Consider the following 17,366-nt stretch of genomic DNA (forward strand, 5'->3'; position numbering starts at 1 on the left):
CTTGCTGCTGCCTGACCACATAATGTGCGTGTAGCCAATGGGCCTCATTTTTGCCTCTGATTGAGGAGGTACTACATTTGATAATCTGCAAGGCCATGAGAGAAGAGCCCCTCCCTGTTCCTGTGGCCACCCTTTACTCTGGTGTATTTCATAAGCTGGGAATAATGAATATGGCTGAGAACTCTTTATTACTCACACTGAGCTGAAAACAAGGATCCATCCTGGAGATGAAGATCTTTTCTGTCAGGTGTCACTGTCCCAGGAACCACTACACACAATCCCCCTCCTCCCCCCAGATGAAGTGTAATAGTTATAAAAAAGCATGTGAAGTTGGAATGCTATCTCTAACAGACCATAGTGGGCATACACGTAGGTTATAAAAGTAATTTTAAAAAACAAAGGAGACTTTCAGTCATGGAATACAGCAAATCAGGTTGGGATATGGCGCAGAGAAGTCACATTAGTTAGGTTCTAAAGACAGCTCCAAGAACAAATTATTAACCAAAATTATACCTGACAGTAAAATATTACCCTTTCATTTATTTAATCTGTTCCTGTTTGGTCAGTTTCTCTATGACTCAATTCACTTTCTTGAGGTGGTTGACAAAGTTGTTGCCACCAGAACTGTGGTTCTGCTTCTCAGCCTACGGTGGGGAAAATCCCTTCTTCGCACTTCACATAACTTTTCACAGCCTGTCTGAGGATGACTTCCATTACCTGTGTAATACAGCTGAGGTAGCAGGGTTCGGATCCGGTGGGTATGGCTGAACCTGCTGAAGGGCGCGTGGTGTTGCTCTGCTGCCTCTTGAGTTATACTGCCCCCCCCCCCCCCCCCCCGCCCCTTTACCACTCACAACCATCACAGCCCCTTCTGCATCCAGAGACCAGCAGCAGTGCCACCTGGGGACTTGTTAGAAATGCAGCAGCCCAGGCCCTGCCCCAGGCCTGAATCAGAACCTGCATTTAACAAGACCCCCAAGTGAGTCTGTGCAGTTCACACGGGAGACGTCCTGCTTTATGATATACTGCGAGGTCTGCTGCCATGGAAAGAAAAGCTCTGGAAGCAGGAAGGTCGCAGAAGGTAAATATGAGTGTTTAGCCTGTCCAGTGAGTGATGTACTGCTTAACTGAGCGCTGACCACTTGCACGCATTTCATAACCAGCTCCTTTCCCCTCAGCCAGAATTAGCCTCATTTCACAGGTGGGGAAACAGGACTCAGAGTGCTAAGGTACCCTCTCCATTAAACGGTTAAGGGCATCTCTATTGCCTTTTCCTGAGGAGGTTGTTGAGAATGTGGTTTTCTGACCTCAAAGGGAAAAAAGGATCACATGCTGCCTTGTGATTAACCAGCTGTTAACCAACAGTCGCCCCTTCAGCTCTATTAAACTCCAGCTGCGGCACTTACTACCTGTAATCTCAGAGGCCTGCAGTGAGGAGTAAGTGAAGCCTGACGCATGCTTGCTTACTATGCGAAGCGTTTAGTAAAATATCCTGATTCTTTCTGAATGGGAGGAAACACTAAAGAAGCTCTGCAGTGGAAACGCACATCCACCTTCACAGAACCGCACGGCGTCGCCAGGTGGGGAGAGATGCTGACCCCGCTTTCTCCAGACACTTGAGTTCCGGGGAAAAGCGGCCCCATCTGGATCCAGGGCAGCCCTTAGAGACCCAGGTTGTTAGTCCTGGGAGGTGGATACCGTTCTTGCCTAAACTCCACGGTGCCCGGAGCGGGCCGCAGGGGCCCGCACAGGACAAACGGCGAGTTAGCTGCGTAAGCACGCGCAGGCTGGACCCCCTTCCCACTCCCGCCGGGCCAGGCGGCCACCGGCCACCAAATCCCGGCCCACGTCCTCGCGGCGGCAGCGGCAGCCTAGCGGGCCGACGGTGCCCCTCACAATCATGGCCGGCGGGGCGCCGAGGCCCGGGCCTTGCGGGAGGGCGCTCGCCCCTCACAATCATGGCGGCTGGAGCCCTGTAGGAGGGTACCTGCCCCTTATAACCATGGCGTCCCGGGTCCTGTAGGAGGGCGCCTGCCCCTCACAATCATGGCGGGCGGGGCGGCGTTCGCCCCTCACAATCATGGCGTCCCGGGCCCTGTAGGAGAGCGCCCGTCCCTCACAATCATGGCGGCTGTGGCGTCCCGGGCCCTGTAGGAGGGCGCCCGCCCCTCACAAGCATGGCGGCCGGGCGGGGCGGGGTCTGGAAGGGCGGCTTGGGCTGGCCGACCCAGAACTAGCGGTCATGTGACCGGGAAGATGGCCGCCTTTCCCTGGTAAGGAAGAAGCGGCGGGTGGGCTTTAGGGAGGTGGCGTCTTTGGTTGTCTCTGGGACTGTGTCTCTGTCTCGGTGAGTGTCTCTGTGAGGGAGTGTGTGCCCTGCTCTCTTTTGGGTTTGATGGAGTCTCACACCGCATCCCCAGGTGGTCTTGACCACCGATCCCCGGCCGCTACCCGGGTTCAGAGGACCTCCCCGAAGCCGGACGGGTGGGATCTCGGTCCTCTTCTCTGCTGTCCCTTCCCGCGCCTTCCACGCCGCGTCTCCATTCATTCCCTAAGAAACGCTCAAGTTCCCCGGCTTCCGCTTTCCCAGAAGTTGGCGGGTGCTGGGGGCGCTGGATGCAGAGAATGGTGGACTCAGCTCTGGTCTCGGAAGACCTGGCTGTTTCCTGAATGACTGCGTTCACCGAGAGGAGACTTGCTCTTCTCATCTGTGAAATGGCTGCAGTTCATTCTCCTCTGTGCAGGGCGCTGCACGCAGCACTGAGGATGCAGAACCCTCAAACCTACTCCTTGGCCTTAAAGAGCTGACAGTTTAGTTGAGCAGATACGCAGAATAGAAGGATATCCAAAGAAGGCACTGGGATGAGGCACACCTGGCGGCTTGGGGAAAGCTTGAGAGAGGAAGAGTCTTAAATTGGGTTTTGGAGGATGAATAGGAGCTCATCAAGAAGAAGCCAATGGCGCGTGCCAAAGCTGGTGGGCCTATCGGGGCTCTTGTTGGCTGGAATAGCTGGGAGCGATTGGCGCCTCAGGCTGCAGCTGCTGCTACGAGTGTGTGAAGAACAGGGGCAAGTTGTGATGGTAGTAGTGAAATTATTTGGGCACATGAACTCTCCCCTACATCTCAGAAAGGGAGATTATTTTCTGATCTTTCTCTGCAAATGATATGAAGTGGTCTACATTGAGTGAGTGAGTGAGTGAGCAAATGAAAGAAATATACAGCCCTGGACCTTAGAAATAATCAGATACATGCTTCTGGTTTTATGCTTGAGCAATCTTCCTTGTGTTCCCTTCACCTGGGTAACTCTTTACAAGAGTCTTCCTTCAAGAGTCTTGGTACACTAAATCAGGATTGGATGCCAGTGAGTTCTTATATGCCCCACCCTGAGTTTTCTTTGACCTAGTCATGCAGAACCCCTTTTAGGGAATTACTAAGGCTTAAATGCCAATACATAGGGCATCAATGAATTTACCTGGCTGGAATTTCATAATCCTAAAATCCGGGAAGATTTTGTTTAATCCCAGTACATTTTTACCTTTGGTATATTTTGCTTTACAGAGAGAGGCGCCGTAAGCCTTTTAGTGTCTAGGGTCTCCGCAGTTCCCAGTCTGACTGTGCTCTAAACATTTCTGTCTGTGGTAGCATGTGTTCATTTTTAAGTTTGCCCACTAGACTTGATGCTGCTTAAGTTAAAGGGACTGAGTTTTAACCATCATTGTATCTCCAAAGCCTGGCATGGAGCTTGGCAGATAGTAGGTGCTGAGTAATATTTATGGAATGAATGAGGAAGCCGAGGAGGCCCTCAGAGGAGAAATATGTTTCTGTCATTAAACTTAACATTTATCGAGCCTTTATTTTGTGCCAGGCACTGTGTTAAGTGCTGAACGTGCAACATCTCATCTCCTAAAACCCCCGTTTTTCAGATGAGGAAATGGAGACGGAAAAATGAAGCCGTTCATTTAGATTTCCAGTCTGCAGGGAGCACTGAGGTTTGGAGCTGAGACCTGTGATCTTAATCATTATCGTCAGCTGGCCCTGCAGTCTAGGTCCTGGTCTGAGGTTCCTGGGTTGCAGGACTCCTGAGTCCTGTTTGTGTTGTCATGGGTCTCCCAAAAATGCCTCTTCTCACTCTCGCTTTTTGTTATTACTGACCTCACCTGTGAGATGTCCAGTGCACTGTGGATCACATTTCCTGGTCAGTACTGTGGTCATAGCACTGTCAAAAATACCATTGTTTGGAGTCAGAATTTCTACATTATTTACGACTTTATTGGGGAGGGAGAGTATATTTTGATTGGGGGATAAAAAACTGTGTGGCCAGATTACGTTATTAGTAATTAAAAAGTTACTTGAGAATGAAAAAGCAGTTAGTGAATTTCGGTATTTCCAGTATAAGGAGATTAATTTGGTAACTGGTAGTAGGGTTTCTACACATTCATGTTGTCCAGTGTAAGTGATTTAAAAATAGGGCTGTGTCAGCCTTCAACGTGCGTTATCAATCACCTGGCAGTTTTGGTGAAATGCAGACCCTGACCCTGTAGGTGGGGATATTTCAACACTCCCCAGAGGATGCTCTTGCTGGTGATGTGGCCCACACTTGGCCAGACCAGGCTAGGAGTGGAGATATGAAATAGTGGCCTTTTTTCTGTGGCAACTGCCAAGGACCAGCCTTGCTCATTACTGGGAGCTGGAGTTTGGGGGGATTTTTACCAGTTTATCAGCTGTGTTGGAAGGAAGAAGAAAAGCAAGGCTTTTTGAGAAAATGCCCACTAGGGGTCACTGTTAGCCTTACCAAAGACCCAGACCTTGAAAATACTTCTCATATCTCAACCTATTGGAAACTCTTAGGACTGAGAGCAAATAATCCAAGAAGTGATTGAGAAATCAAAATAGCAACTTGACATGGATTTTCAGGAAGTGTAAATGTTTCCTTTCCTTTTTTTTTTTTTTTTAAAGGTTTTCTTTTCCAGAAGCAATATTTTTTCCCCAAAGAAATCCCCCCCTTCAAACTTGAAAAAAAAGAAAAAAGAAAGGACAGTTGCTTTTTAAGATACTCAAGTTGACCTATAGATGATCTGTAGAATTACTGAATCCTGGAGGCAGGCTGCCTCAGTTTGCATCTGTCTCTATCCCTTGCTCACCTCTTGCAGATTACCAACAGCCTCAGCTTCACCATCTGAAAAATAGGCATGATAGTACCTACCTCATAGGATTGATTAAATGAGGAAATAGAGGTAAAGGACTTGACCTGAATCCTGGTATATAGTGTCAGAGAGGGGAAATTACCGCCCCCCCCCCCCCCCCTTGAGTTCTTGTGGCTGGACTAATGATAAAATTGACAGAAGATAAATTAACGGAAGAGAAAAAGAACAAGTTTTAATGGGTGTGTTTTGGAGGTCTCATAGGACCTAAGAGGTGGCCAAAACAGGCAGCTTGTATACTTTTTAGATGAAGAAACTATAAATTTGTGAGGCATTGACAGAACGAAGGACGTTGGGCTTTGGGTGCTTAATTAGTGAAGAATCTAAATAGCAGGCTTGTGGTAGTAAAGAATAGGAAGGTTCGTTTATATAGGCTTCTCAGCCCTGAGTTCCCTATCCCTGGTGACAAGGGTGTCCTGCCTCCAGATGCAGGGAGGGCACCTTTCACGTGGGAGACTGACTTCCTGTTTTCAGGGAGACAGAGAGGAGAGTCAAAGTGTCCCTTTTTACATCAGCGCTTTCTTAAGTAACTTTAATTCAGAATCATCAGTATACCATATTTCAGGGTGGCCCGCTGTGGGGCTCATAATACATGAGAACTGCTGTTTGGTTGTTGTGTATCACATCGTATTGCTGTTCCGATACCATGCTTTTCTTAGCTGTTGATTTCTTAATAATTATTATAGTTAAATTTCTGGTCAGATTACATTTCTACTCATTCTATTAAATTTGCCTTTCAAAATTCTATGATAGAGTTAAGAGTGATCTGAGAGGAGGAAAAGTATAATTTGATTTTTAAAACTCCCTTATGGCTGTTGATGACTAGTCTCCCAATTTATTCCTCAGGTTTTGTTTGTTTTATAAATCAAGGATTGGCTGGTAGCATATTAAAAGGAGTTTGGAAGAATATTGCATAAGTGAATTCAACTGCAATATTTTTGGAAGGTGAAAACAATATATATTTAGTAACTGTGACCCAAAGGGACCAGGCAGTATATTGTGGTAGGGGTTTTCCTTTAAAAACAAAAAACAAGTAGAGGCCAGTCTGTATTGTTAGTGAGCTTTTCTCCTCTCCTAACACTGAAAGCAAAATTTAGTTAGAAAGGCATAGAAGTGAAATTACATGGGATCTCAGTTCTTTTGTACTGTGTGTGGGGCTTATTGAGTAAAGCTGAATAATGGCACGGCACAATTAGATTTGGGTTCATACAGATATTGATGAAGTCAAGAAGCTGTGAATGGGGGTGGGAGGGTGGGGTGGGCATCGAAAGGGATGAATTCAAGGCATTTGGAGGCCAAGGCAACAAAGGAACCAGCTTCCTGTCCTCTTTGAAACTGAGTTTTCCAAGATTATAAGTCTGTTTGCCATTTGGTCAGCCATTTCGCCTCTAAGTCATTCCTCTCTTCTTGAATTTTACCATAAGCATTCAGGAGAAGCCATGCTGCTTCTTCAACACTTTGTTTAGAAATTTCTTCGGCCAAGTATCAAATTTCATTGCTCACAAGTTCTGTCTTCCACAAAACACCAGGACAAGGACTAGTTCAGACAAACTCTTTGCTATTTCATGACAAGGATTGTGCTCCTCTATCGTCCAAAAGCTTGTTCCTCCTTTCTGTCTGAGGGCTCATCAGAATGACCTTTACCTTCCGCGGTTGACCAACATTCTATTTACCACCACTTAGCTATTTTCTAAGAAGGTTGAGGCTTTCTCTACAGCTTTCCTCTCTCTCTCTCTCTTTTTTTTTTTTTGGCTATCAATTAAAAAGAATCTTTTATTATGGGAAAAACATTAAAACTTTGTCAAAGAAGAGAAAATTGTAAGATGAACCCCGTATTCAACAAGTCTAACATTTCACAGCACTTGATTTATCTATTTTTTATTTATGAAGCATTTTAAAACAAATCTAAAGTCATGGAATTTTTTCATTAAATACTTTGGCGTCAATCTCCGAAATTAGGGTATTTTCTTACATAATATACCATAATCACAACTAAAAAACTTGATAATAATCATTTAAAATTATTTAATACCTGGTTCATATTCAATTTCCCTAATTGTCTCAAACATATCTTTTTTTTTTTAGAAACATTCAGCTGCATCTTTAATGTCATTATATAATCTCAGTGAACAAATTGTAACTAGTCTGTATATGGGGTTTTAAATTATTCAAATATCATGTGTCCTGCATTATGACTCATGCAATGTAATTATGAAGAAGTATTAGGTGGGTGCTTAGCAAAGCTTGGGGTCTATTTTCTTTAACAAGTCGGTGGCATAAAAGGTGAGGGAGGGGGACAGGGGCAGGATCTTCTCTTCTTTCTGAGCCCTCACAATAATCACTGGATAATCAGTCCATTCAGGGTAGTGGCTTTTTCTAGCACACACTTCAGAACTTTTCCAGCCTCTACCCATCATCCAGTTCCAGAGCTGCTTGCATATTTTTAGGTATTTGTTATACCTGGTACTAGTTTTCTGTCTGAGTTCGTTTGGGCTGCTGTAATGACATACAACAGACTGGTTTTCCTTTTGGTTTATTTTTTTGTTTGTTTGTTTTTTGGCTGTGCCAGGAGGCATGTGGGATCTTAGTTCCCCAACCAGGAATTGAACCCATGCCCCCTGCATTGGGAGCACGGAGTCTTAAGCACTGGACCACCAGGGAAGCACCCCAGACTGGTTTACTTATAAACAACGAAAGTTAATTTCTCACAGTTCTGGAGGCTGGAAGTCCAGAATCATGGCACCAGCATGGTCACGTGAAGGCACTCTTCCTGGTTCACAGCCACCACCCTCTTACTGTGTCTTCACATGGTGGAAGGGGCTAGGGAGCTCTCTGGAGCCTCTTTTATAAGGGTACTAATCCCATTCATGAGGGCTGCACCCTCAAGATGTAAGCACCTCTCAAAGGCTCCACTTACTAATACCTTTGCGGCTTAGGATTTCAACCTGTGAATTTTAGGGAGACACACATTCAGACTGTAGCACCTCTCCTGCCTTTTATGTTCTAGTTGTCATGCACTTTAATTCTATATGTATTTTAAACACCATAAGAAGTTATTTTTTGTAGTTGATGTTTAGTTTTACCTATATCTTTATCTTATGTATGCTCTTTGTATATATATAGTATATGCGCATATGTACACGCGTATGTGTGTATGTATATACATGTTAACATATTTTTTGCTTTCAACTAGGATCATTTTCCTTCTACTTTCAGCATTTTAAAAAAATTTAAAGTGTGATTCTGCTGCTGCTGCTGTTCTCCTTTTTCTTTGACTGGAAACTTCTTTCTTTTGCCTTGATGTTTGCAGGATAGTTTCACTAGGTCTAGAAGTCTTGGTTGGCAGTTATTTTCTTTCAGTACTGTAAAGGTGTCATTCTTTTGTCTTCTAGCTCTCACTCCTGTGCTGAGATAATAATCTGCTGTTGTCCTTTGAAAATAACATACTTTTATTCCTTTTTAAGAAATCCTCTCTTTTTAGTTTTTAGCGATTTTACTATGAAGGCCCTAAGTATGGTTGTTTTTTGTTTTGTTTTTGTACTGGTCTTGCTTGCAGCACAGGTGTTTCTTGAATCTGTGAATTGATGTCTTTCTTTAGTTTGGGAGAAATTTTAGCTATTATCTCTTCAAATACTGCTTCTGCCTGTTCTTTCTCTCTTCTTCCTTGGAATTCAAATCGTATGAGCATTAGGCCTTTCTTCATGTCCCTTATGTCTTTTACACTCTTCTGTGTTTTTCATCTTTTTTCCTCTCCATGCTTCAATATGGGTAATCTCTCCCCTTTTATTTTCCTTCTCACTAATCCCTTCACTTGTTAAGCCTCCACAAGACTGATGAAAACTGTCTGTTCTTCATCTATGTGACTTCTTCCTCTTGCTCTTCCACGGCTTAATTGGAGAATACTTTGAGGGGAAACCAGGACTGAATCTTTCACTTCTCTGCACTCCCTTCCCTTCAGAAGCTCTTCCTTCAAACCCTGGCTGTCTCCGTAGCCCTGAGCCCTAGTTTCTCTCTCCAGCCCTGTGAGTTTTCCTTAAAGCTTCTTTGGCTACTCTGCTTCCTAGTAGCCGTCCTCTGCCTGGCTTTAGGTTTCTGTCCCACGCCGAGTCAGCAGTGCTCGGTGAGAGACAGCTGGGCGAGCAAGTCGGCATCACCTTGGTGTGCATACCTCTGTTCTGGTGTCTGCCCTCGCAGGCCTTGTTTGCCTCCACAGCTCCTTACACCTTCAAACTGATTAATACATTTTCTTTTAATTTACCATTTCTTTTTTTTTATAAATTTATTTATGTATTTATTTATTTATTTATTGGTTGTGTTGGGTCTTTGTTGCTGCACATGGGCTTTGTCCAGTTGCAGTGAGCAGGAGCTACTCTTCGTTGTGGTGTGCGGGCTCCTCATTGCCATGGCTTCTCTTGTTGCAGAGCACGGGCTATGGGCTTCAGTAATTGTGGCACATGGTCTCAGTAGTTGTGGCTCTCGGGCTCTAAAGTGCAGGCTCAGTAGTTGTGGCACACGGGCTTAGTTGCACCTCTGCGTGTGGGATCTTCCTGGAGCAGGGATCTAACCCGTGTCCCCTGCATTTGGCAGGCAGATTCTTAACCACTGCGCCACCTAGGAAGTCCCTAATTTACCATTTCTTATTGGTCTTGGTAGAAATGCTGTTCCACTGTAAACTATCTCATCACTGAGGAAGTCTCAGCAAAAAGTGTTTAGTGTGTGTGCCTCTGCAACTAATTGGTTTCTGGGTTTTGCTGTTTACCAGGCATTCCAGGAGTAGGAACTACAAGGCTGAGTTTGCATCATGCCGGTTGGAGGCTGTACCACTGGAGTTTGGGGACTATCATCCACTGAAACCCATAACTGTAAGTTTTGTCAAGCGTCCCTCTGTGACATTCTTATTCCACAAAATGATAGCCAGTATTCCTCAGTCTTTCTCATTTTGTCAGTGGTAGCTGCTTTTGATATTGAAATCAACCAGTTTGTTCTCTGCCCCATTTTTTTGTGATGTTGGTCTCACCCATCATGATTTTTATTCCCTTTCTCATGTCAGTGAGGTGATCAGGTGTATGGGATGGATTTGGAGGTATAAACAAAATACTTCCTAATTTGTCTATTTGCAATATTAAAATCACTCTAATTACTAATATAGAGTGCTGTCCTGAATAGCATCTTAATTTGTCTGTGAGTTTATTTAAAAAAACAAAACAGAAAGCAGGCAAGAGACGTAGATGGTCTTGTCTGGGTTAGTGCTTTTTTTATTAACAAGTAACAGAAGCTGTGTGGTTGTCATCCTTGGGTGGGATGAGGTTGACAGATGCCAGGGGACACTGAGGACATGACATTTCTGAATGACAGAGAACCTGAGAACACACAGAGGCGACTGCCTAAAGCAGGACGTCACAAGACCGAGCTTCAGCCTCCCAGGGCCCCTCAGATCCCCACGGGCTCATGTGGCTGCGGCTGACCCGCCAGTGAGTTGGTTCCAATCTCAGGCACTCAAACCCAGCAGCAGCGAGAGTCTCTTCTCTGCAGTTTCCCTTTGCTCTGTTGACCCACGTGTCCTTCCCTGAATCAGCGCTGGTGCCTGGGGTGTAGATGATGCTGATGGATTGGGTTGGGGCTCATGCCCTACCCTGGGAACTGGGAGCAGAGTCCACGCCACCAGGTCTCTAAGAGCTGAGAGTCAGGCAGGGCTGCCTTCACAAAGGAAGTTTGGACTGTTGAGCCTGGGAGGTGGAGAAATGGAGGCAAGGCAGGTAGGAACAACAAACACGCCCCAGTGGGAGGCACTTCACCCGACTTCCTGGGGCTAGTGTCAGACCCCACAGGTTGAGGGCATGGTCTTCAATAAAAGTGCCCTAGCTTCAGACTCCAGCTGCAGATTTGGGGGTCCCCAGGCTACCTGTACTTCTCACTGACTGACTACAAATCCAGGGGTTTCCAGAGCCCTCCCTCAGGTTTGATAATTTTCTAGAACAACTCACAGAACTCTGAAAAGTGTAGTATTTATGTTTATATTTGTATTATAAAGGATGCACATGAGGACTGGCCAAATTAAGAGACATACAGGGCAAGGAGGAGGGTCCCAGATGCAGCGCTCGCTGGCCTCTGCCTGTGGAGTCAGGGTGCATCACCTGCCAGCACGTCACGTGTTCAGCTGGGAAGCTCCACTGCGCTGTGGGGTCCAAGCTTTTTATTGGGGTTTGGTTACTTAGACATGAGTGATTGACTCCTTGGCCACATGATTGAACTTGATCTCCAGCTTCCCTCTCCTCTCCTGAAGGGAGGCTGTTATCACCTGGCTCAAAGTCCCAACCCTCTCATCACATGTTTGGTCTTTGTTGTGACCAGCCCCATGCAGCAGCCTCTCATTAGCATAAACTCAGGTGTGATTGAGGGGCTCGTGAATGACCGATGCTCCAAGGACTTAGAGTCTCCCTTCCAGGAACCAGGGACAGAGGCCGGCCAAATTCTCTTTTATCCAACACCCTCTCTCCTTCATTCTGTTACATCCTCTTTCTCTCTCTTTGAGATTGGTTCTAGGTTTTCATAGCTTTTCATTTAAAAAGGAGTGGCGCCAACTAGCCCTTTTGGATGTTAATTCTAAATTTTCAGCAGACAGACTTTGGTTGGATCCTCTTGGCTCAGGGGTTCACCCCAGTCCGGTCTTCTGAAGTTGGGGAGGAATGGGGGCAGTGGAAAGAAAACACGGCTTCACACCCCAGCACCCCCACTCGCTCCTCAACACATCCACAGTTCTCCTAAGCACTCACTGCTTGTGGTGATGAGATGGCCGTGCGGAGCCACTGAGACTGTCTTTGAGTATGATGACCCTGGGATCTTTTGTACCCTAGTTGATTACCCTACCTAGACCAATGCTGCAAGAGGCAAATTCTGATGCAGTGGGTCCGGGGCGGGCTTGGGAGTCTACACATTTATAGCTGGCAGGTGATACGGATACTGCTTGTCCAGAGACCACGCTTTGAGTAAGAAGGCCCTACAGGAATTTGGTTATAGCATCACTTGTAACTCACAATGGCCCTGTCTCTCCCTGCCTAACTCCAGCTTCTCACCTTCCCTTCCTCGACAGCTGGGATTCTGAGTCATGTCAGTTTGTCACACAAAAAAATGTGTCCCTGCTGCAAAGGAATGGTCAGTTCATAATGGAATGAGGGAAAATCCATTTGAGTATTTCATTGGGAAAAGTTATTTTACCTCCACACATTTCCCCCGCAGGTCACAGAGTCAAAGACAAAGAAAGTGAGCCGGAAAGGAAGCACTTCTTCCACGTCCTCTTCATCCTCCAGCTCCGTGGTGGACCCGCTGAGCAGTGTCCTGGATGGGACTGACCCCCTCTCCATGTTTGCAGCCTCTGCTGACCCTGCAGCCCTGGCGGCCACTACGGTAATGCTCCCAGCTGCAGTCGGTCCTGTGGGTGCAGGGATGGGGATCTTCATTGCACAAGAAATGCGCAGCGCACTCTGGTTGTAACAATTCCAGTAATCCAGACTCGAGGACACTGTTGGTGAGGCTGCTGTAGATCCTGGAAATTGCTGCTGCTGCTTTTTTTTTTAGTGTTTAAAAGTTCTTTATTTTCATTTCACTCTTTTCATACTCTTTCTTTTGGATTTATTTTTATGTAGTTATGTAACTAATTTACTAATTTTTCATGTAAAAAACAAATATTACAGATGAAGCCCAGTTGACCAGTTCTCATTCTGTTCTCCACTCTGGAGGTCATCAGTGTTATCAGTGTAATGTGTATTCTTTAACGTTTTCTTTGTATTTTCAGAGGTATTTATGACAATTTCTGAACATTTACATACATACTCATATATAAATAACGAAAGCGACAATAGTGAGTATCAGCTAACTGTGTAGCAGGTGTTTTCCAAGTGCATTCCAAGTGTAGTTCTCATACGCCCTGTGCAGTGTAAGCCTCGTTTAAAGAGGCCCACACAGAGGAACAGAGATGTTAAGTGACATCCAAGCTGAAATTAAGCCTGGGCAGTCTGACTTCAGAATCCACCATCGTTCTTTGCTGGCGTTCCATACATGTATTTACTTTTTTTTTTTTTTTTTTTTAACATATATACTTTTTTTTTAACTTGACAATATGTCTTGGAGAATTTTCTGTATTAGTACTTATAGAACAAACCTTATTTTGAACAGCTGCATTGTATTGTAAGGAACGGGACATGCTTTTATTTTAAATTTTTTTATTTGTTTTTTGGGGACTGCACCTCCTGGCTTGTCAGATCTTAGTTCCCCGACCAGGGATTGAACTCGGGCCCTCAGCAGTGAAAGTGCAGAGTCCTAACCACTAGACCACCAGGGAATTCTGGGGACATGCTGTAATTTGCCATGATGGGCATGTAGACTGTGTGTGCATGGTGTTTGCTGGTATAGGCAGCGCTGCATTGGTCCTTGAGCCTACATAGATCTTGGTGCCTATGCGCAGGGATTCCTGCAGGGTAGCTTCTTAGGAATTTGTTACTGGGTTAAGGCAACATATACATAATGTTTAGGTGGCTACTGCCAGGTTGTTCTCCAGAAAGGGTTCACCAGTTTCCACTCCCATCAGCATAACAGTATTTTGGAGTTCCTGTCCCCTGCATCCTTGCTGGGATATTATCAGTCATTTTATTTTGTTTTATTTATTTATTTATTTATTTACTTATTTATTTTATTGCCTGCATTGGGTCTTCGTTGCTGTGCATGGGCTTTCTGTGGTTGTGAAGAGCAGGGGGCTACTCTTTGTTGCAGTGCGAGGGCTTCTCATGGCCATGGCTTCTGTTGTTGTGGAGCACGGGCTCTAGGCGCGTGGGCTTCAGTAGTTGCGGCATGTGGGCTCAGTAGTTGTGGTTCGCAGGCTCTAGAGCACAGGCTCAGTAGTTGTGGTGCATGGGCTTAGAGATCTTGTAGAATCTTCCTGGCCCGGGGCGCGAACCCGTGTCCCCTGCATTAGCAAGCGGATTCTTAACCACTGTGCCACCAGGGAAGCCCTATCAGTCATTTTAAATCTTGCCATTCTGATTGTTGAAAAATCATCTCTTTCAGCTTGCCTTTCCTTGATCCTTAATGAGTTTGAGCATCTTTTGATAGGTTTATTGGCCATTTGTGGTAAATTGGCCTGAAAACTTTTTATCATAGTAAATCTTTAGACAGATCTGTTATATTCTCCAACGAGGGACTATCTGCCTTCTGCGCAATACTTTTTTTTAGCTTTATTGAGGTATAATTGACAAATAAAATTGTAAGATATTTAAAGCGTACAATGTGGTGATGTGATACACATGTACATTGTGAAAGTTAACCCATCCATTACCTTACATATTTACCCTTTTTTTGGTGAGAACATTTAAGTTCTACTGTCTTAACAAATTTCAGTTATACAGTACCGTGTTATCTGTCATCACCATGGTGGTTTATACTTTTTTATTTATTTATTTACTTATTTATTTATTTTATTGGCTGTGTTGGTTGCTGCACACCGGCTTTCTCTAGTTGCGGCAGAGTGGGGGCTATCCTTCATTGTGGTGCACGGGCTCCTCACTGTGGTGGCCTCTCTTGTTGCGGAGCATGGGCTCTAGGCACGTGGGCTTCAGTAGTTGTGGCTCACGGGCTCTAGAGCGCAGGCTCCATAGTTGTGGCGCACGGGCTTCGTTGCTCCGTGGCATGTGGGATCTTCCTGGGGCAGGGATCAAACCCATGTCTCCTGCCTTGGCAGGCGGATTCCCAACCACTGTGCCACGTAGGAAGTCCCTGTTTAAAGTTTTTTTAAAAGATTCAAAAACTGCTGCTGAAGAGATTGTCTTGCCTTTCCTTAGGACAACTCCAGAAAGAAATGTGACAGAGATGGTGCCTCCATCGTAGGATCAGATTTTGAGCCTTGGGCCAGCAAACGAGGAGAAATCCTTGCCCGGTACACTACCACGGAAAAACTCTCTATCGTGAGTACCAGGACACTTTTCTCCCAGCGTCTACCTCAGATTTAGCAGTTCTTTTTGTTATTACGATTCTGTACTCGATTCCAGTGTGTGGGTTTCCCCCGCCAACAAGCAGTTCTTCGACACCAGCGGGGTGTCCTATAAACCAACGCAGTTCTGACCTGGCGAGAGCACCAGGTCCCACAGGTTAGAGCTCGTCTCCCATGTCAGATGCTTATCAAAAGTCCGGGTTGTTCCATGGCTTCTGACCAGCTAGCTATAAATCAGAGGTTTCCTGTGACCACCTCTTTGGGTTCAGTTAGTTTGCTAGAGTGGCTCACAGAACTGACTAGGTTACTGGTTTATTATGAGGATAGTAAAAGAGATGAACCAACAGCCAGGTGAAGAGATACCTAGGTGAGGTCCTGAACAAAGGAGCATCTGCTCCATGGACTGTGGAGTCCGGCACGGCTGCAGGTGGATGTGCTCTGGTTCACCACCTGGAAGGTCTGTGAACCCATCCTTTTGGGTTTTTATGGAGGCCTCATTGCATAGAAATGATTAAACCATTGGCCACCGGTGATTGATTCGACCTCCAGCCCCTCTCCCCTTCCCAGAAATCAGGGAGGTGGAAAGTTCATGCCCTCTGAGCATGTGGTTGGTTCCCCTGACAACCAGCCCCCATCATCAGGTGCTTCTAAAAAATCACCTCGTGAGCAGAACAGAATACTCCTCGGAGAGGAGGAAACGTGCTGATTGGTTTCTCAAAAAATGTGTTAGGAACCGGGGACCAGGCACAGTTCAGAGAAGGCATTGGAGCCGCAGTGTCCCGTCTCTGGGGAAGGTGAGAGTTATGACGGGAGGAAAGCGCCATGTGAAGAGGGTTAACGTCTTACTGTTGCTCAGGGAGTCCTGCTGGGGGGCTTTCTGCCAGGGCTGGAAGTTCACTGTCTTTGGGCGGCACTCACTAGGTCAAGTTATTGGCTAGCACCCGAGGCTTACCCTGTGCTCTGCAAGTTGCTCAGCCGGGGAAGGCAGGTTAATGCCTGTGTCATCGAGGGCTCGCTTGTAACGGAAGCCCCCCCAGTCAGGAGTGATGTTCCTCTCTCTTCATACTGGAAAGAAGTCTAGAGGCAGGTAGTCCAGGGCTGTGTGGCGGCTCCAGAGTCATTAGGGGCCTGGGCTTTATGTCTTGCTGCTCTGTCATGTCCAGTGTCACCTCAGGTCCAAGTTGTTAGAAGGCAGAAAGGGGAAAGTGGGATGTACCCTTTCTCATTCTAGAACACTTCCTTGGGACTTCCCTGGCGGTCCAGCGGTTAAGACTCCGAGTTTCCGCTGTAAGGGGCTTGGGTTTGATCCCTGGTTGGGGAACTAAGACCCCACATGGCAAGCGGTACAGCCAAAAAAAAAAAAACCCCACTTCCTAGGGTCCCCTCGGCATGTCCAGTTAGACTTACCTTGAAGGTAGTCACGGGCTGTGTGCAGCGTGCCCATCAGAAATCGGGCCTGTGAGCAGGGGGGAAGGGGCGAACTCGGTAGCAGGTAGGAAGGTTCTAGTTCCTCCTTCTCCCAGAGTCTGTACTTGTTAAGCAGAAGATGAGCAGAATTGCTGGACTATTTAAATTTTTTTCTTAGTGTTTTCTGATTGCATTGAGTTAACGTAGAGCTGTGATCCTCAACCAGGAGTAATTTTACTCCGCAGTGTCTGGAGATGTTTTTGGTTATCACAACTGTGGCAGTGCCACTGGCATCTAGTGGGTAGAGACCAGAGATACTGCTAAACATCCTACAGTGCTCAGGACAGCCCCCCCACGACAGAATTTTCCAGCCCATAACGTCAATATTGCCGAGGTTGTGAAACGCTGAATTAGAGTAAGCTGCGTGCTTTCACCTGCCACCATTGTCCTGAAAATTTTGCTTTTTGTTGGCTCCCTTTGAGAGTCCTGACTTGAGTAGAAATTTGAATTTCTAGTAGTTTCTAGTGAGCTGTATTTTTTTCCTTTGAATAAGTATTTCTGTTTTTCATTTGCATAAGTAAATGGCTTTGTTGGAAAATGGTGGATCATGTTGTCTTAGAATACTTCATTCATAAGTAAAGTTTTTGTCATAGAATCCAGTACGTTTTAAAAAAATCTTAATATTTGTTTTTTGCCTCTGCAGAATCTTTTTATGGGATCTGAAAAAGGTGGGTTTTTGTTGTTGTTACTGTTTTGATGGGGCGTTCTCTCATTGCCT

General features: G+C 45.7%; 1 protein-coding gene across 1 annotated transcript in view; it reads left to right on the forward strand.

Annotated features, from left to right (window-relative positions):
* The first annotated feature begins 2,199 nt into the window (after positions 1–2,199).
* Positions 2,200–17,366, forward strand: part of VPS35L (VPS35 endosomal protein sorting factor like) — a 134,521-nt gene continuing 119,354 nt past the window's right edge. Inside the window, exons 1-5 of the mRNA XM_057749152.1 lie at positions 2,200–2,273; positions 9,965–10,064; positions 12,439–12,606; positions 15,033–15,155; positions 17,292–17,316. Of these exons, the coding sequence (XP_057605135.1) occupies positions 2,257–2,273; positions 9,965–10,064; positions 12,439–12,606; positions 15,033–15,155; positions 17,292–17,316 (433 nt within the window). The 5' untranslated portion in view covers positions 2,200–2,256. The remainder of the gene's footprint in view (positions 2,274–9,964; positions 10,065–12,438; positions 12,607–15,032; positions 15,156–17,291; positions 17,317–17,366) is intronic.

Source organism: Hippopotamus amphibius, chromosome 9 (assembly GCF_030028045.1).
Source record: "Hippopotamus amphibius kiboko isolate mHipAmp2 chromosome 9, mHipAmp2.hap2, whole genome shotgun sequence".
In the NCBI taxonomy this organism is placed as follows: domain Eukaryota; kingdom Metazoa; phylum Chordata; class Mammalia; order Artiodactyla; family Hippopotamidae; genus Hippopotamus; species Hippopotamus amphibius.